This window comes from Lepisma saccharinum, chromosome 26 (genome assembly GCF_977018435.1).
Source record: "Lepisma saccharinum chromosome 26, izLepSacc3.1, whole genome shotgun sequence".
NCBI classification, from domain to species: Eukaryota; Metazoa; Arthropoda; class Insecta; order Zygentoma; family Lepismatidae; genus Lepisma; species Lepisma saccharinum.
Genome location: NC_139254.1, coordinates 5,879,414 through 5,900,117, shown reverse-complemented (window position 1 = coordinate 5,900,117; position 20,704 = coordinate 5,879,414). Strand labels below are relative to the sequence as shown.

Genomic DNA, 20,704 nt, shown 5'->3' with positions numbered 1-20,704 from the left:
AATAATGTACCTCTGTTACCTTAGCCTGAAGGCTAGATATGCAAAAAATCTTAGTTAATAGTTTAGTTAATTTCATATTGGCCCATCCCTAAAATATTCCTGAACTACTTGGAATTGTAGTGTCTGTGGGGTTTGTATCTTGAGACACATTAGCTTCTAGGAAATCTTACATCTTGCCTATTCTTTTCTAGCGTGAAACTGGGAGTGATAGAAGACCCATCCAATCGTACCAGGCTTGCGAAGCTGCTTCAGTTCCACTCATCCCATCAGGAAGGTCTTACGTCGTTGTTAGAGTACGTGGAGAGAATGAAAGACAAGCAAGATCACATCTACTACATTGCTGGGTCCAGCAAAGAGGAGGTATGCACGGTTTCTTATTCATTTTATGAATTTTCAGTATAAGCTCTAGCGCTCTTTGCCCTGTTCCAGCATAGGTGGGTTATATATAGGATCCGGCAGTATGCCGTATTTGTGGGTGTACTTTTTTCTTTTAAAAAGAGGTATGAGAAACAGGGTGCATCTTATACGCCGATACTCAGAAAAAGGGAAGTTTGTGAACTGGTGAATGCTTCGCTGTGAAAAACTAAGACAGTGGTTAAATCATTTAAGAAGTGTGGCATTAGTAATGCACTGGATGGTACAGAGGACAATTTGTTGTATGAGGACTCAGATTCTGATTCAGAAGAGGTTTCAAGTGATTTTTCATTTAGCTCTGGAGATGAATGGCTGGGTTTTGACGAAAGAGATTAAAATATATTCTTTCCTAGTTAAATTAAGTAAGTTATTTGTTGAAAATAGATGCACATATTATTTTATATTTGAAGTACTCTAAATTTATTATAATATTAATGATCTCAAAAATGTGTGCATACAGTATATGGTGACATGCATGCCTGATATGTAGGCCCTTTCCAATCGCTGGCAGGAAGAGGTGTTGGTGGGGGGGGAGGGTAATAGATGGATAATGACAACACGAAAACAGTTGTTAAACGTGGTGATATGGCTTCTGGTGTGGGTGACGACAGTGAGGTCGGAATAATTGTTTGTTGAAGGATCAATATTTCATTTGTGGTAAGTGTTGACTGTCTTGTACCTCTCATATATTTGTTTATCCACCCGTCTGACACTTTTCCTTATTCTATACTATATTGTGTCAGTTTTTCTAAAAGTTTATGCCTTTGGAATTTCAGGTCAGATCATCACCATTTGTGGAACGTCTGTTGAAGAAGGGCTATGAGGTCCTGCTCCTGACGGAGCCAGTTGATGAGTACACCATCCAAGCCATTCCAGAGTTCGAAGGCAAGAAGTTTCAGAATGTTGCCAAGGAAGGCTTAACGTTTAGCCAGGGAGAGAGAGCCAAAAAGAAGTTTGAATCTTTGAAGGAGCAGTTCAAACCTCTGACCCAGTGGCTGCAGGATGATGCGCTGAAAGAGCATGTAAGTGTTGTGGTTGCTAAGGTTTTCAATTATTTGGCTGACAGCTCTGTGGGGAGTATTAGATTTTGTGATAAGGCAAAGAGTGAGTTTCACACCAGGTGTGCGCTTATCGGAATGGACACTGCTACTAAATAGAAACCAGACTATACGAGATAGTATGAATTTGTCCCCATATTGCAAGTGGAAGCTGTGTAAGTTGATTATTAAGCTAGACACAGTGTTTGAAAGTATGATGAATACCATATTTACTCATGTATAATGCGCACTTTTTCCCAAATTTTTGCACCCAAAAACTTTGGTGCGTATTATGCACGGAATATTTTTTTCATGTTTACGGAACCCTAAGTTATACAGCGTGCTTCAAAATGATTTGAACAATAAGAAACCATTCCAGGAGCGATAAAACTTTATCAACAATTAAAGTTCTATGTAAATACTTGCAACCATATCCTCGAGTTTTGTTTGCAATGGTCATAGTAGTTCCAAATTTCTCCACTAGGTGGCAGGGTGATAAGTTCCAAGATGGCTGCGTGTGGTGCAGAGAGAGCTTTTTGCATCCTACAATTTCACGTTTGTCGGTCTGTTGTTAGTGTTCAGCATGAGTCTCGTACAAAATTTCGTAAAGAACCACCATCCAAGAACTCCTTACATAAGTGGTATGATAAATTCAAGACAACGGGATGCATTTGCAAAGGAAAATAGTCCGGTAGACCGTCCACGTCTGAGGCAGATATCGAGAGAGTTCGAGCTAGTTTTCAACGCAGCCCCCAAAAGTCTACAAAGTGGATCAAGAGCTAGCAATGCCTCGAGCAACTGTTTGCCTCGTAGTGCATAGGCGTTTAAAGATGTATCCCTATCAAGTGCAGTTGTTACAACATTTACCACCTAATGATCACTTGTAATGTGATTAAGCCTTGTTTCCATATTAAAAACACTAAGTTGCTGACCAATAAATAAATAACAATAAACTGCCTTGGTCGGCAACTTAGTGTTTCTAATGATCACACGTCCCGCAAAAATTTTTCTGAGTCATTTCTAGAGTTGTCCAGTGGTGATGATTATTTTATTGACAAACTTTGTTTCAATGATGAGGCTATGTTCCATGCAACAGGAAGAGTGAACAAGCAAAATGTTCGCATCTGGGGGACTCAAAATCCTCATGAAATTGTTGAAGTTGTGCGTGATTCACCGAAGACTAATGTGTTTTGCGGCATTTCATCTACCAAAGTGTACGGTCCGTACTTTTCACGAAGAAACTGTGACTGGACAAACATTCCTACACATGCTTACTACAAATTACCTTAATAACAGACTGCCAGACCGCTGGATTGGGCGATCTACTCAAAATGATCAACAGTTACTACGTTGGCCACCAAGATCCCCGAATTTAACCCCCTGTGATGTTTTTCTGTGGGGACATCTAAAAGACATTGTGTACAAACCTCCTCTACCTGCAGATGTCAATGAACTGAAAGAGCTCATTACTGCTGCAGTGCAAACTATTGATGCAGACATGTTGAAAAGGGTCTGGGTGGAATTGGATTACCGAATTGATGTATGCAGAGTAACAAAGGAGGCTCACATAGAACATTTGTGAGATACTGTGTTCAAAATTTTATCAAAAAAACTTGGACAGTTTTAGGAATTACATGTAAAATTTAAAGCAATTTGGACGAAAAATAAAAAAAATATATAAGGAGTTGAAATCGTTCACATCATTTTGAAGCAGCCCGTATATCGTTCTAAAGCTTGAATTCTGTAGTTTGAGTATGGCAACAGTATTCCATTCAAAATGGTGACACTAATGTGAAAGCAGTTGAAATAAACTCATCACAAAATGAAGGAACGTTCTGATTTTTGTGGTACTTTGGATTGAATGAAAAGAAGAAAGAAAATAATTAAAATGTATTACTGGCCAAATACCTATAATATGACACATGTAGTGTGTAAATGCCTTAATGAAAGCAATCTTCTGCTAACTGCTAGTTTGACGGTCCTGAATGGGCCTCTTATAAATGTTACTTCAGTCATGGAAAAAGTATACATTTTGAAGGTTTTTTTTTTAGAAAAATAGAGAAAATTAGCAAAACTACACACAAAAGTTTAAAGGCCATTTCCCACGATTTTTCACTTCGTAATATAATATTCTGCAATACTAGAAAAGCAGTGCCGTTCTGATGACAGACTTCGAGCATGCACCTCCCATATGATGGGATATGTATCAGCGGTATTTGTTGGGCAAGAAATAATAGAAAATATCTTCCTGAGCACTGGAAATCCATACTGTAATTTTGATCTCTCTTTCTACTATTACAGAATAAATAAGGTGGTGAAAGGGTGAAAGCTTTGAGATGCTAACACAGTGGGGAAGTGGCTTGGGTTGGTGACTTACTGTTTACACAAGAGGATACTCTCCTCTTGGTCCACATAGTAACAGGTGACTCATTGAATAGGTGTGATGACATTCATTCTTTATCGGCATAGCAACAGCTTTATGACCAACGAAGAAAGCCATTTCTTGAACGTGGATTATACTGTGCATTATACAAAAGAAATTTTTTTTTTTCACATTTTCCCATCAAAACCCAGGGTGAGCATTATACACGCGTAAATACAGAATCCCATGCATTTGTTACCGAAAAAACTGCAGCAACTTCAGCTTGATGTTATGGCTAAACAAATGGGAGGTTGTTTTTTTTTACTTTTTAGACTACAAAAAGAAAAATCTTCAACCTGTCCTCTTTCCTTTCATGTGTTTTCATACATCATTAGAAGTTTGATATTCCCAAGAGAACAAGTACAATAATACTCCCATGGGTGTAATGTTAAGTTTTCTTCTACTCCTAAAACCATCCAGCGCACAGATCTCTCATTCTCCATCTCGCTCAGAGGAAAGGTTGGTGGTCAAGTCTGTCTTTTTCCAATGAAACAATTCCTCCTGGCCTTAAAAATTACCTTATTGGCCTGAAAATCAGCTGCACTCTTCTTAAAGTTCGAGAGGGTGTTAATTGTTAATGGAGAAAAGGCAATAATCAGAGATTGAGTGAAGAAAAATTACTTGTAGCAATTTTATTCTATATAACTAGTATTTGGAAAACAATATGTACCTAAAGAATTTTCCTTCAACACTTATATTTTCTTGTTAGGTGCAGTATGAGTCATGAACTTCAATAGTACAGTCATTAGAAGGCCTCCCTAATGAGTTAGTGGTAATACCACCTTGCAATCAAGGGTCCCTGGTGGAGGCACATGGCACAGTAGTTCGGATCCCACTTTAAACTGTAGGTGCAGTCCTGATTAGCCTTTCTGTGCATAAAGTGGACTTAAAGCAATAATTCAAAATAACAAGCAAGTACAGTCATGAGAATGCCTCCAGTTTCGTTTACAGATGCTAGCTATATTGTTGCATTATTTAAAAAGGAGAAATTAAGCCCCATTTTTAAATAGCATACAATATGATTAAATATCGTAAAAGTCAAGGTCGCAAGTATAAGCTGCACCTAAACTTTCAGTGGTGAAATTTTGATAAAAAATTCAGCTTATTTTCAGGCCAATATTTCAAGGCAAAACTTGTCGATTTGATATAGTTGCAATGGAAAACTACACACAGGGCGAGATAAGTAACTTCCTCAAATTTGTTGTTAGTTCTCATCATTGAATCTAACGTCACTGGTGAAACCCCAATTTTACATTTTCACTCATTACACATGCAATCTTGATGGTCCAAACATAACAAAATGTTACAAATTTTTTCTCTATATTCCTGCATTTATTGTTGACTGACAGGTATGTGGATGCTTACAACATTTCATACAATGTCTTCCCAAGCTTTTTTGTTTGGCAACACCCTTAGTGTTTCAAGTTAGTGTGGTTAGGTGGTTTGCCTTAAGTTAAAAAATCATCACACATTTGGAACAATCGTATCATTTCGGTGAGATGACCTCAGAATAGGCAGTTAACGTCTTGTTCTCCGCGAGAGGAGCAAATGTAAATTATTAGTGATAAAACTGGCCAACATAACCACTACAGGGTTGGGCAAAAGTCCAGCACCACACTTTTAATTTGAAAACTACTTGATGGAGGGCAATGAAATTTCTGATATGGGTAATTGGGGTGGGGCACACAAGATGGGGCTAGTGTGTATAATGGTGGCCATCTTGAAAGCTGCCATCTAGGAATTACATCCAGATTTTCAAATAGGAAGGGGGTCATGTAGCATATCATTTTACATGTGCTTTTTCTCAGAAATAAAAAAAATAGTTATTTTCCCCCTAACTTTATTTGGTGAGGATATTTTCACAGTTGAAGTTCACATTTGGCATCCTACAAGATGTGCTCTGTGTTGCCAGTTCTGTGCTACACACAACGTAAGATGTTTCAGGCAGTCCTCATGGACATGCAATAACACTGCATGGTCGACAGTCACATGCTTGTTGGATCCGGTGCTGGAGATGTCGGAGATCAGTGATTTACTCTTGATAAACTATGGTTTTAAGATGACCCCAAAAATAAGTCAATGGGCGTAAGGTCCAGAGAATGAGGTGGCCACGCAGTGGGCCCTTTTTAGACCAATCCAGTGACCTGGGAGATGTTCATCCAACCACTGTCTGACACACAATGCGTAGTGCAGAGGCACGCCACCAAGCTGGGAATAGGCTGGTAATTCACCGTGTGGGTTCATCAGTGAGGGGAACACATCTTCCTGGAGAATATTCAGATGTCTCTCCCCATTCAGGTTGCCATGGATGAAGACAGGTCCCACAATTCGGTTGTTCCATATCCCACACCACACCATTACCTTCCTTATGAGGATCTATCCACGATGGGTTGGTATCTGACCAATAACAAGGATTCTGCTTATTTACCTCACCGTTCATGAAGAATATGGCTTCATCGCTAAACAGAACACTTTTCGGGAACTGGGGATCCTCGTTGCAACAAGCCAAACCCCAGTCTGCGAACTGTAACCCCCGTCTGGGTCATCCTCGGTTAAGAACTGTTGCATTTGAATGTTGTAGGGATGCCACTAGTTAGTATGCAACACACGGAGTATGGATCTCTGACGGACTCCTGACACTGAAGCCAAACGCCGGGTACTGCATTTCGGGCTCTTGACTAAGGATACCACGATTGCCGTTGCTGTTCTCGGCCGTCCACTACGTTCTGTCACAAACACACAACCCCTCTTCTTAAACTTCTACATTACATGCAACTCTGTAGGATGTCATATCTCTCTGGATGCCGGGCATTGAAATCTTCTGCAATGACCCTAGCACTGCGCTCATCACTTATATTAACCATTTCGATCCATTCTTTGAGGGTTAGAGCCATGTTAGATCACCTGGAACAAATAAATACCAACCCATTACATTACTTCAACTGTGAAAATATCCTCACCAAATAAAGTTAGGTGAAAAATAACTGCATATTCTTATTTCTGAGAAAATGCACATGTAAAATGATATGCTACATGACACTCTTCCCATTTGAAAATCTGGATGTAATTTCAAGATGGCCACCATGATACACACTAGCCCCATCTTTTGTGCCCCCACCCCAATTACTCATATCAGAAATTTCATTGTCCTCCGTCAAGTTGTTTTCAAATTAAAAGGGTGGTGCCGGACTTTTTCCTCACCCTGTAGAAATGATGTAGAGAAAATTTGTGACACATATGGTTCATTTCCAGTTATGCCGCTTCTTCAGAAGAACAATAGTAATGGGAAGGGTCCTTCCGGATGGTGAAGTGGTAAGGTCGTTGCCTTGGAATCGAGGGGTCTCATCTTTTATCCCCGATCGAGCCTCGTACTGGTTCGGATTCCACTTTAAACTATAGGTTCAGTCCCGATTATCCTATCGGTGCATAAAGTGTATTTAGAACATGAACTCAAAAAAAAATTCAGTTGCATGTTGTGGAGATCCTGCTAATTATTTTGTATTTGTAATTCCAGATTCTGAAAGCAACTCTTTCGGAAAGATTGTCAGACTCCCCATGTGCTTTGGTTGCCCCTATGTTTGGATGGACTGGGAATATGGAGAGATTGGCACTCTCACAGGCGCACCAAAAGGCAGATGATCCTTCCAAATCGTAAGTTCTGTTTTATATTTTACTTTGTAGGATGGTAAATGCAGGGTTATTCAAAGAAGTATGGTGCAGAAGTAAGGCTGATTTATTAATACAGGAATTAACAGAACAATTCTGCATGTTTTATAAGCACACTACAAAACTTTAGTGTGGAAGCTATTTAGTTTCTGGCTCTGAACAGCCAGTGGTGTATTAGGACTATTTCACCCAGCATGCAGTGCACTCCTGCCATATTTCCTCTGCAAGTATCGCTGACCCTCGAGACAGTTCCTTTTCAAATTTCATCATGCACAATGGCTTCGTGTGCTTCAATGTTGCCAAATTGCACACCCATCAGCACTAGAACCTCTTAGCTAAAGTTCAAACAGCATAAACTTCAGGAAACTACTTTTCGCCTCCAGTTGTGGGAGTTTCAAGGGAAGAAAAGCGGTTTTGCTACACACGTGATTTTTGTCCAGTTGTAAACAATACCTTTTGCTGTCAACATGCACCCTTCGCTCGCGTTTCAGGGAGAGGCAGGGAATCTGAGACCCATTCGCTTGCTACACGGAGGCAACCATTAGGCTTTGCCATACTTGGCCTTGTTGAGGGTGCCTCCTCTTTCGAAAAGTACTAAAGGAAAAATTTGGCAATGCAGAATACCACAAGAATTTCCCCGCAGCATGGCAACTGGACCAAGCAGATTGGTTCAGCGGTTCATGTGACCCTCTCTGGCTTTCGACGGGAAAAAAAATAGAATTTTGAAGTTTATTATTGAACAGGCTTTACACATAAATCCGCTGACAAAACTTGAGGTCCTCTTAAATTCCTTTTGTGAATGATTGTTTTCTGTTTTTTCACTATGACTGAACCAATACTGATACAGATGTATTGGAATGTATCTGTTGCATTTTATTCACAAATTCCAGCAGATACTTTTCCAGCACTTGTTTTTTTTTGTGCAGGGTTCACAAAAATGCCATGCGACACTTTCGCAGGGTCTAATTATCAAAGTTCTCATTTATTTGCACCAATGTGTGTGAAAAAACTGTATTTTGAGATTACATGAGAAATATTCTGATACAGTGCTCAAAAAAATTGTTGCATGATGTGATATTTACAGAACAGAAGTGGTTTCCAGGAAATGAGGCATAAAGCAAAGATTTTTATTTGACAACATTACATTAAACAAGAGGAAAAAGTATACATTAGCACTGTTACAAAACGAGGTGCATATGAGTGTCAGCAGTCCCAACGCCCATCGCGGTTGCACTGGTTTCTGGCCTCCCCGAGCATGTGCGAGCCTCTCTACAAGACGTGTCATGCTTCGCACCAGGATGTCCAGTTTAACCTGAGAAATATGCTCCCATTCTTGTGGTAACCTCAGTGAGCTATCGGAGGGTCTGTGGGTTGTTAGAACGATTGACTATAGCTCTCTTCAGGAGTGTCCATGCATTTTTGATGCAGTTGAGGTTGGAGAATAAGCTGGCCATGGCTTCGATGGATTATGTACTCTCACAGAAACGGGTGATAAGGTACTGTGGTGCCAGACAATGTTTTCACAATATGTAACGAACTTTTTGAGTACTGCAATTCTTGAATATTTTAAACCAGTGGCAATCATGTGTATCGGTGGGAATCTGTATGGGTTTAAGTTCAGTTCAGTTCAAGTTTGTACCAATCTTGCTACAGGTCTTTCTTGTGTGCAGCATTCTTTTTGAATAACCCTGTATGTACTGTACAAAATGTCCATATGTGAGTGATACTTTTAATTGCAATATTAATATAGTTTTCATGCCAGAAAATTTGTGGTTGTGCCTCTGATTGTAAATACAAACTAGACACCTTAAATTAAATATTTTAATTATACAAGGCGTATTCGGAAATTAAGTACCGAAAGTGTGTAGGAAATAAAGTTAAATAGTTTTGTATCTTATTTTATTTGCATTGCATTCTACAGACCTTAAACTACTTTTCTACATAGTTTCCACCATTTTTCAAGCATTTCTCATAGCGTGGCACTAGTTTTTGTATCCCATCATCATAGAATGTTCCCGCCTGTGATGAAAGCCATCCATGCACTCCTGCTTCGACGTCATCATCCTCGTCGAAACGCTGACCACAATTTTCGATATTCCAGGCGATCTGTCACAATTTCGTAGAGGACTGTTTTCTTGAAATTTGTGGAAATTCCATGGAAAGCGACGATATTGTGAAGCGTCGTGTTTCCACGAATTTCCACGTTGACCGCACGCACCAAATCCTCTGTCACAACAGATGGCCGACCGCTCCTTGGCTCATCGTAAACTGTCTCACGACCTTCTTTAAACATCAAAAATAAAGACCTCTCACAGTTAACGGTGGATGTCTACCGGTTTCACGTTTCTTGCATTGTGGAAACTAATCACAGACCGGACTTCAGTCAGCGGACCGATTGATTTTCTTGAACATTTCAAACCTTCATAAACCTATGAAGAAAAAGCATGACCTGCTCCCACGACTGCGTGTGGCTTACTAACGAAAGAAGGACGTCAGTGAGAACTCACACGGTCGCGACTGCAGCGCTACAGCGGCAATATTTGCAAACGGTACTTACTTTACGAATACGCCTCGTATTATGTATACCGTTAATTGAATTTTAATTTTTGGATGTTGGAATCACATAGACCCTTTATAGTATTAAGATATTTGTGTGTGGATGTTGAGAGGCGGTAATACGTAAGGTTGAAATAGAGAATACATCTGCTTGAATTTTTGGAAAGTTCGCCTTGAAAATCGGGAATTATACTTGAATACATGGTTCTAGAGTACCGAACCTGATAGTAGTTTGGATTCCACTTTAAAATGTAAATCCAGTCCTGATTAGCCCATCCATGCATAAGGTGGAGATAAAACCAAAACTCTTTCTAACTTATTTGTGAAACGGTTTCTTCAACTTGCACCATGGCAGGTTCCTTGACAGATAGAAACTGAAATTGCATTATTTCTTGCAGCTATTACTTGCAACAAAAGAAGACACTTGAAATCAACCCAAGGCATCCTCTGATGAAGGAACTGCTGAGGCGAGTGAGTGATGATGCTTCAGATGGGGAGGCTAAGAACATAGCCCTCACTTTGTTTAAAACAGGTAGGTTCAAGGAATGTTACTTTGTTCATCCAAATCAGTGACTATCTAATAATAATGTGGTTTTTTTTTTCCAATTCCAATGAACTAATATTAATCCATGGTTCGACAGCCCTTGAAGGTCCTTGTCCTATCTCCAGACTGTCAGTCTCCCTCTCACAATCCTACCTAGAGGTGTGGAGATCTTCAACCGGTAATGGGGTAACGTGGGGTCAGAACATTGAACCCCCTGCCGTTATAGGAGATTTCAGAGAGTGGATTATTCTACTCACTTGTAGCTCCCCATTTTCCTCATGATGTTGGGTTGCCACTGGTCCTATATGCAGGCCGAAAACCCCAAAAACTGAACCCATGCAGTCGGAAGTCCAAAGCTTAGACCACATGGCTACAGAGGACAGACATTCCAATGAACTACCAGCTTATTTACTGATACTGCTTAGATATAAACTTGCAAATGTTATTTGAGCAATGGCTCCCGTATAGCCGAAAAATTAGGGCTCCTGCCTTGAGTGCAAGTGGTCCCAGGTTCGATCCCCAGTGGGAGCCCCCAAAATTTTGGCGTTAACACAACAATGTGAGGACAATGGGGGAACTACTTCAAGAAAAGGTGTAACGAGCTCTGGTCCCAAAATTCAGTGACGACGGGACTTCATCACTCAATGAAAAAGCCACTCAGGCAGGCTCGGCCTGTGGAGGGCTGTAGCACTATGAGGTTTAGTTTGTTCGAACATGAATATGAACTTAAAGATAATAATACCCTGTGGCGTAACAGCCCTGTGCCTGCCTAACTGCTAGCCTCACTTTCACGAGAGATGGAAGATCATCCAACCAGTTACGAGGTGATGTGTGGTCAGCATGACTGCCCCCAGTCATTGTAGTTTTTCTATTACTGAGTTATGCTACTCATTCATAGCTCCCAAATTTCCTCACGATGGTGGGTGGACACCGGCCCCATACATTGGCTTAAATCTCATGAAAAGTTGTTATAATTCTCCCAGGAGACTTGAACCTGTATGCATCCTGTATCTGGAGCCCAAAGCTTTCACCTTAAACTGCATGTCCGCAGTGTGGGTCACATGAATTTTTCAGTGTCCTTAATACGAGGGTCACTATTTATATTTTGAGCCTGACAATGAAAAAACAGGAATTTGGCATTGAAAACTGCTTTATTGTTTTTCGAAGTATTCTCCTTTATGGTCAATACACTTTTGCATTCGTTCGAACCATTTGTCAAAGCAGTTTTTCCAATCTTCTTGAGACACCTCCATAATATGGTTTTTGAACGCATCAACGGCATCTTCCGCCGACGAAAATCGTTGTCAACGCAATTTATTCTTGACATTCGGGAACAAGAAGAAGTGATTGGGTGCCAAATCAGGACTGTACGGCGAATGACCCATCAATCCAATTTTTTCACTGTTCATAAAGTCTGTTGTTAGACGAGATGTGTGACAGCTGGCATTGTCTTGATGAAGAACGATCCGACGGTGTTTGTTTGTTTTCCGTATTTGACCGAAGACATCTGGCAAACAAATTGTTGTGTGCCATTCAGAGTTGACCGTTCTACGTTCCTCTAAAGGCACAGTTGCCACATGACCAGTTTTCCCAAAAAAAACAGGCGACCATTTGTTTCGATGTGCTTCGAGCGCGAACAACTTTTGTTGGATTGGGTTCATCTTGAAACACCCATACAGTCGACTGCTGTTTACGTTCCGGCTCATATGCATATATCCATGATTGGTCACCTGTTACAATCTTATATACGTCTTTTGAAGCACCACGATTGTATTTATTGAGCATTTGTTTGCACCAATTGACGCAAGCGTCTTATTGAGTTTTTGTCAAATTGTGTGGGATCCAACGAGAACATACCTTTCTCACAACTAAATGATCATGTAATATTTTATATATGCTGATGGAACTAATGCCTATTGTTGCCTCAATCTCACAGTATGTCACATGACGATCTTGCAGTATTAGGTTTTGCACAGCATCAATGTTTTCTTGAACAACAACTGATTTTGGACGACCTTCGCGAATCTCGTCGGTGAGCGAATGGCGGCCACGATTAAATTCGTTATACCAGCGTTTCACAGTGGCAAAGGATGGGGCTTCATCGCCAAATGTGGAAGTAAGTTGATCGATGCACTCTTGTCTTCATAATCCACGTCGAAAATCGTAAAAAATCATCGCACGAAAATGTTCACAAGTTAATTTCATTTTATTGTTGTCGCGCAATCTCCAAGGCAACATAAACAACACAAATGAAGCTATTGACAAAACAGTTGAAGTACGTTATGGTCAATAATGCCAGACGATTCCGTGCAAACGTCAAATCGCACCTAACTTCAATCAGTGTTGCCAAGGCTCAAAATATAAATAGTGACCCTCGTATATACACCATCTGATCAAAAGTATCCAAATACCCCTCTGCAGTAATGACCTAAAGCTAGACATCAGTGAAGACAGTCCAGTATAAAATTAGAGGTGGTGATATTACAGTGTGGTGATATTTTTCCCGGAATGGACTTCTGCCTGTTGCAGCACTGCATGGCACTCACAATGCTACATGGTACAAGGACATTTTGACCCAGTTGTGTACTTACTGCAATGGAGGAGCAGTTGGATGGTGACCAATCTCTACACCAGCATGACAATGCTGCCTGTTATACAGTGGGAATGATTCGTAGACAGTTTGGATGCTGGAATGGACTGGCCTTCCCAGACTCCAGATCTGAACTCTTATGTGCCAGATTAGAACATAAGACTTCACTCAAGATCTCTGTCCTACCCCAGAGCAAGCTACAACTCTTCAGGAAGAACAAGCTGCCATTCCTCCAGAAACGTTCGAATGGCTAGTGACAAGTCTCCCCGGGAGAATATGGGCTGTGATTAAGGCAGAGGGTGCCAGCCTCCATGGTCTAGTGATTAGCACAGTGCACTACAATTTTCAAAGTAGATCAAATTTGCCCTCTTCTGTGTTAGTTAAAAGTGAAAAGAAACTTTAGGTTAGCCAACAATAGGCTATTATTTACATTTGAAAAGTTGCACAAAGTAGTCATTGTACACTCCTGTTCACATAAAGTGGCACATTTCTATAAGGTTCGACAGTTGAAGTATGTGCCACTTCACCTGAACAGGCAAGTCAGTGCTCGTAAAGTGAACCAACAACAAGTATGTGACGATATCTAGAAGAAATTACAGTGCAACCCAGATTTTGTTCCCCATTTTTACATTTTCCCACGTTATACATTCAATTTTCATGGTCCCAATAGAGCAAAAATACTATAAAATTTTCCCCAATTCCCCCCTGGTCCCCTGAAAAACATAAAATCGAGGTTCCACTGTTATTAGTCCCCACACTTTCAAATGTCATACTTGTCTGTTCTGCTTTTAAATCTTACATAAACCTTATGTGCCAGGAAGAAAATAATGTATTAGTTTCAATTTTATTTATTAACCCTTTCGAGGCGGATGACGAAATATTCGTCATGCATGGAAATTCCCCAAGGACGGGGCTCATTTTAAGCAAAATGTAACATGTTGGAAAATGTTTTTTTTAAAAAAAAAAAAAATTGTAATAACACTATAAATACCAATGAGGGCTCGTTTTATTCAGAATTTCGAAGGCTTTCGTTCGGTAAGGTAAACATGTTGATGTGTACCCATTTTTGGAAGCAACAGACAGAGGAATTTCAATTTTTTAAATTTTTTTTTAATTTTCTTTTTTCTTTTCAAAGTTTGGCTATCTCCCATCCGGTAGCACTCATTGATCTGCGCAAACCACCACTTGTCGCTGATTGCCCCAAGTTGTGTAATGGTGAATACATAGTATCAAAACGATAATACAAATAGTAATTTTTTTAAAAAAAAAAAGACTACGAAGAAAACTCAAGGGCAAGGAGAATGTTTATCACAACTGACTGGAAACTATCAGAAATTTGCCCATCGATCTGGACAAATCGCCACTAGTCGCTGATTGCACCCAAGTTATATAATAAAGGCAATGCAGACTCTGTGGCTGAGTGGTTAGCAAGTAGCTGCAACTCAAGTCTTTGCAACCCTGTATATCTTCCAACTTCTGTTTCATCCCCCGTGTCAAACCCCTTCTCCAACAAGTCACAAATTTGAAGAGATGCCATCACAAAAGACTTTCTTCTCACGACAAGGTTTCAAAAGCACTCACATTCATAGCCCGATAACAAGAGAATGATTTGTGCAGCCAAACTCCTTGCCTGCAAGTGCATATTACATTTCACCCACGCCTCTCCCCTCACCCGAAGACCGTAGCCACCTGTGCGGCACAGAAGCTATACAGAAAGGCTTCCTCCCCCTCCCACTTCCCCGCCTGTTGCTAAGTGGAAAACACAGGACAAACAAAGCTCTAATCCCTTTCTTCCTTCCAGAGCCAAATTTACTGCGTAGAAATTATGCTTGTTTAGAACTTCAAAGACTGAGCCCTTTAACTTATAAAGCCTTAAAAAACACGTGGGCTTTTGTTTTTTAACAATCTGCCTGGTGACACGACAATGACGTCAGTCTACCCGGCGATGATGGCAGATGTGAGGTGGATACTTGGAGATTAAAGCCAAAAAGATTCAGTGTTTTTTTGTTTTTTAATTCGGTTTCCTGTTTATTGAACATTTATTACGAAGATATGTGTTTGCCGAAGTATTCGTCAACCGTCCTTCAGTTACTTTTGTCATCTGGAGGCTCCGCCTTGAAAGGGTTAAGCAATAAAAATCCTAGTGTAGGTTATAAGTAGTCCAGATTTTTATGTACAAAATATGTAACAATTGATAAAAATGTACCTAAATATGTAGTATTATAGAATATGTAATATTAATAATAGAGTATCCATGTAATTTATAGAATTCTGCTAAATATTTATTTTATTTGAACATATTCAACGTAATTTTAAAGGCATAAGTTGTTCAAATTAAAATATGTATCAAATTTATAAACTCAAATGCACAGCAACATGCATATATTTAAGAAACCAATTTTGTCAACTATTAATTACTTTTCACATCGCAAATTATTGTAGAATATGTAAATATGTTTGAGACCTCTTCGTAACTTTCGAAACAAATTGTAAAAAAAAGCATCTACATACAGAACAATCGAATGAAAATACATAGCTACTTTTGTACTTTTTTGTACAAGAGAACATATTGTGTAACTTGCTATGTACAGGAAAGTAGCTTTCTTGTCCACCGATGCCAAGTTTCTAGGTTCCTTGCCTAAACCTACCAGGTGTATAAACTTAAATCTGCTGTTTTGTAGTCAGAAAAACACATGGTTTGTTCATAGAAAGCAACAAGAAATTTATTCAAAGTACTTGCCCTCGCGAGCTACACATTTTGCCCACCTCTCGGGCAATTTGTGGATACCACGCCAAAAAAAGTCCTCTTTCGAGGCAAACCACTCAAGCCATGTTCGGACGTCTGCATACGAATCGAAGTGCTGCTCAGCTAGGGCGTGGCCCATCGACGAAAACAGATGGTAGTCTGAAGGGGCCAGGTCTGGTGAATAAGTGGGATGGGGTAGCACCTCCCAGTTGCGTGTCTCCAAGTAGTTTTGGACCAGTCTTGACGTGTGCGATGGGGCGTTGTCGTGGAGGAAAATCAGCTTGTCATCTCTGTTGATAATCTGGTCTTTTGTCACACAGAGCATGGTGCAATTTGATCAGTTGTTGGTGGTAGTGGTGTGCAGTGACAGTTTCACCAGGTTTCAACAGCTCAAAGTAGACGATACCCTGTTAATCCCACCAAACACACAGCATCGTCTTCCGGCCGAAGCGATTTGGTCTTGAGGAAGATGTAGATGGTTGGCTGGGATCAACCCACGATTTCTTGCATTTAGGACTCTCGAAATATATCCACTTTTCATCGCCAGTCACAATCTGTTGCAGGAAAGATTTTCTTTTTTGTCTGGCAAGCAAGATTTCGCATGTGTTTTGGCGTCTCTCCAGCTGCCGATCGGTCAATTCATGCGGCACCCATTTTCTGATCTTTTGAACCTTTCCCATGGCACATAGACTGATGGAAATGGCTGCTTAAGTAACACCCAATTGCTCGGCAAGCATCTTTTGCATTTGGGTATCGTCCTCATTCAAAAGAGCCTGCAATTGATGATTCTCAACCTTCCTGGTCAGATTTTCACGCTTCTTGTCGCTCAGGTTAAAATTGCAGTCTTTGAACCGACGAAACCAATCCCTGCACGTTGTTTCCGATACAGCACTGTCAACATAGGCCTCCACAAGCATTCGATGCGATTCGGCAGCCGATTTCTTCAAATGGAAGCAGAAAAGCAGAGCTTCCCGCATATGCTCTTTTTCTGGCACAAAACTAGACATGCTTACCACAGGAACACTGTCTGTTTTTTTGTCTGCACGTGCTGACGATGTGCACTGATTCGTGTTGGCAGATGTCCAACTCATACAAACACCAGGTATGGCGTGCCCATGGTAGCTTCATACGCTCACTAACGCCATCTATGAGCAAACAGCAGATTTAAACTTATACACCTGGTAGAAGGGAAAGGAAAATATGTATCCAGAAAGGGGAGGGGAGAGGAACTCCAGCATCTTTCGATAAATAAGTTCCCGTATTGTTTTTTGGTCTTCAGCCTGTCTTTCAACTTTGCAGTTAATTTTAGATGACTGTAAGCAGTAGAAAATATGGCATCACATGAGATACAAATTTTCTTCATGTTTCAGAGATATACGAAAAAAGGATCAAGATAGGAAAAAATTGCCAAAATATGTTTTATGTAACCTAAATTAGCAAATATGTAAAATATGCAATATTCTGGCAAATATGTAACATAAGTTACTTACGTAAAATTCAGAAGATTTCACACTTCCGCGTTGCACAATTTAATAGTTCAATCCTATTAATTTCGAAGATCCACTGTCTTCATTCACAAAAGGGTACGGCGTTTGAAGCGGAGATGGTACCGCGTCACTGCATTGTTAGGTGGCGTTGCCAACAGGAAGCAGACGACTCAAACAAAGATGCACGTGCCAGTGCTGCCAAACGGGAGAAATCGCAACTACCGCCACCCGGGAACAAACAATGCAGTGACGCTGTACCATCTCCGCTTCAAACGCCGTACCCTTTTGTGAATGAAGAGAGTGGATCTTCGAAATTAATAGGATTGAACTATTAAATTGTGCAATGCGGAAGTGTGAAATCTTCTAAATTTCACGTAAGTAATTTTAAACCGCGTTTACCGCAACCATCATGAATGTCACATAAGACTTATGCAAAATGTCTGTTACATAATTCGTTGACATTTTCATGTTTAAGGTATGTATCTAGAAAGGAATAGAATATGTAATTACATACAAATCCTAGCTCTAGTTATAAGAATGGTTTCAACATTTCTGTTCCACCTGTAATACGGTATGAAATAAGTTGGGCATGCCTGTAATTGTTATATTTTTTCATCCATAGCTACTCTGAGATCAGGCTACATGCTTAGGGAAACTGCTGATTTTGCAGCGAGTGTTGAAGCTATGATGCGTAAATCTTTAGGCATTCCTGAAGGTGAAAGGGTGAGTCACTTATTTACATGTTACATATCCTTTCTTTATCTTTGACATTCTTGATGTTACCTAGAGAAGATTAAAATGGTTGTTTTTTTAAAAAAATTCCACCAACATAATTAAAACATTATTATCACTGTTATTTCAATCACACTGGCACAAAGCCTAAGTTATCATTTTATTAAAGAATGTTTATTTTGTTATTAGTATTATTATCATCTCAATAGGGTTACAATTAAGCCATACAAAATTTCATTTAGAACAATATTAATACACATAATGGCTGGATGCCCTATGTAGTAAAAGAAAGCTATACAAAAGATTCATCTAAGAAAAATGAGATTATTTTTACATGAGTACAAGTAGCAAGTAAAATCAAGAAAATTTGAATGTTGTATATATTTATAAGAAACGGAAGTGTAAGGGGGTGTGAGTTTGGATATTAAGTGAGAGTTAGAATTTATAGGTATGTGAACGTAAAAGATGGCAGAACTGCACTTTGTTGGCACTAAGTTTGACCTCCTTCGGGAGTGAATTCCAGGTTACCACTGCTAGGTACGAGAAGGTCTTCTGGCCAAATCTGCTTTCGTTAGGTTTTGGGATTACTAGGTCTCCAATGAACATTAATGTCAAAATGAAAGGAAGTACTTTCTTTGGTATTCTCTTAATTTTGGTGGTTACTGCCACCATCCTCGTGCGGAAAATGTGGTGCTGTTGTATTGATGAAGAGAATTCCCCATGTAAGGTGACCATAATATTTTGCACCCAAAGTGGGACATCCAGATTAACCCCCCTGAAAAATCTGTTAAGCCTAATTATAAAATTATTATTATTAACATTATTACATTGATATTGATACATCATAAACAATAAATGAACTATGATCTCTCATTGTCAAAAGGTATTAATTCTCGATGTGACTTGCATAGTGTTTATGGTACCTTCTGATCAACCTCTTGTTATTCCTACACTGAAGTTGAGGAATGCCAGAATTATTTATCAGAACCGATCTTCTGGAGAACAGCTTTATTCTTCACCTACCGTTCATAAAAATTCCCGAAAAACTTACCCCACACATTGAAACACAAATCAATATTTGTATTTTGAGTTTGACCATGCTTATTCAGTGAATAATAATATTCACCAATACTTAAACAGTGGACGGCTGTCTCTTCGTCGACATGTTCTCAACGACATTGGAATTTATGATTGTTGTGAAGTGTTTGTAATATAGTCCAGCTGTTTTACTACTGTGTTGCTATGATGCTAGTTAAAAAAAAAAATCATTTCTGCATGAAATGTCTTAAATTTAGACTTGGTTTTCAAGACTTAAATCTTAAACTTTCATAAAACGGGTACATAGTGGTTTTTAAATAATATCAATGGGACTGTCCCAGTCAAAACGAGACGTATGGTCACCCTATTCCCATGGTGACCTTCAACAGATCATTCACTTGGAAACATTTTTTTGAAAGGAAATCTCCAGTTACACTTTGAGTAATTATAACACTAAGAAATAAAGTTGTGAAACTTATCTGGTAAGTGAGTACTTCCTTTCAGAATATTGATTTTCTGCATCCTTCATTCCCTGAAACTTGAATTGAACTGAGAAAGATATGATCTTTGCTTTTTAATTCTAAAATATCTGAAATTAGTAACCTGCAGTGATAGATAACTAAACAGAACGTGAAATACATTTCAGCCTGACGAGGACGAAGAGTCGGAAGAGGATGACTCTGAAATTGGCAAGGACGAGGAAGAACTGACCGATGATGATGGAGGAGACGAGGACGAAGAGACTGAATCCCACGATGAGCTGTAATAGTTCATGCGTTTAGGAACAAATTTTTAAAAGAAAAATCTCCAGTGACGATTATGAGTATCGAACAATAAGGTAATCTTCCATAATGTGAAGTTTTCGTGAAGCAAGTGTTCCATGTAGTGATTTGGGGATTTAAGTTATTTTGAGTGTATGTTGAAGAAAGATTTAATGATTGAACTAGCGGTAAGTTAAGAAGAAATGAACTGCATTTATGTGTGAATGACTTCAGAGTACAAACTCAGGAAAGTTTGAAACAAAAACGTTTAATTTGCTAGTGTCTGGTTACAGTTTCGAAATGTATATTACCAAAATGAAAATAAATGTTTTTTGTAAGTTAATGCAGTTGCAGGTATTTCAAAATACAGTGGAACCTCGCTTTTAAGTTTTTCAGGGGGACCGAGCTGAAAAAAATGAAATTTCAGAAAATGTAAAATCGTTGAAATTTTGTAACATTTTGCTATGTTGGTGCCATCAAGATTGGATGTATAATGTGGGAAAATGTAAAATCAGGAAACTTAAAATCGAGGTTCCACTGTACGTAGTTCTCACAAGTTGTGAAATATGCAACTCGCCCATGGATCAAACCTTGGTCTGTTGATTTTTGTGCCAATGCTCTACCACTCGCCCACCAAGTCAATATCTGTCCTCCCCAAAATTTCTGCACCTTGAATCTTAACATTTAATGTCCAATCTAGGCATACTGCAA

General features: G+C 39.5%; 1 protein-coding gene across 1 annotated transcript in view; it reads left to right on the top strand.

Annotated features, from left to right (window-relative positions):
- The window catches only part of Gp93 (heat shock protein 90 Gp93), a 64,556-nt gene extending 44,220 nt beyond the window's left edge, over positions 1–20,336 (top strand). Inside the window, exons 12-17 of the mRNA XM_083112752.1 lie at positions 192–360; positions 1,191–1,436; positions 7,388–7,524; positions 10,494–10,627; positions 18,085–18,185; positions 19,879–20,336. Coding sequence (XP_082968878.1) covers positions 192–360; positions 1,191–1,436; positions 7,388–7,524; positions 10,494–10,627; positions 18,085–18,185; positions 19,879–19,998 — 907 coding nt within the window. The 3' untranslated portion in view covers positions 19,999–20,336. The remainder of the gene's footprint in view (positions 1–191; positions 361–1,190; positions 1,437–7,387; positions 7,525–10,493; positions 10,628–18,084; positions 18,186–19,878) is intronic.
- Positions 20,337–20,704: the final 368 nt, after the last annotated feature.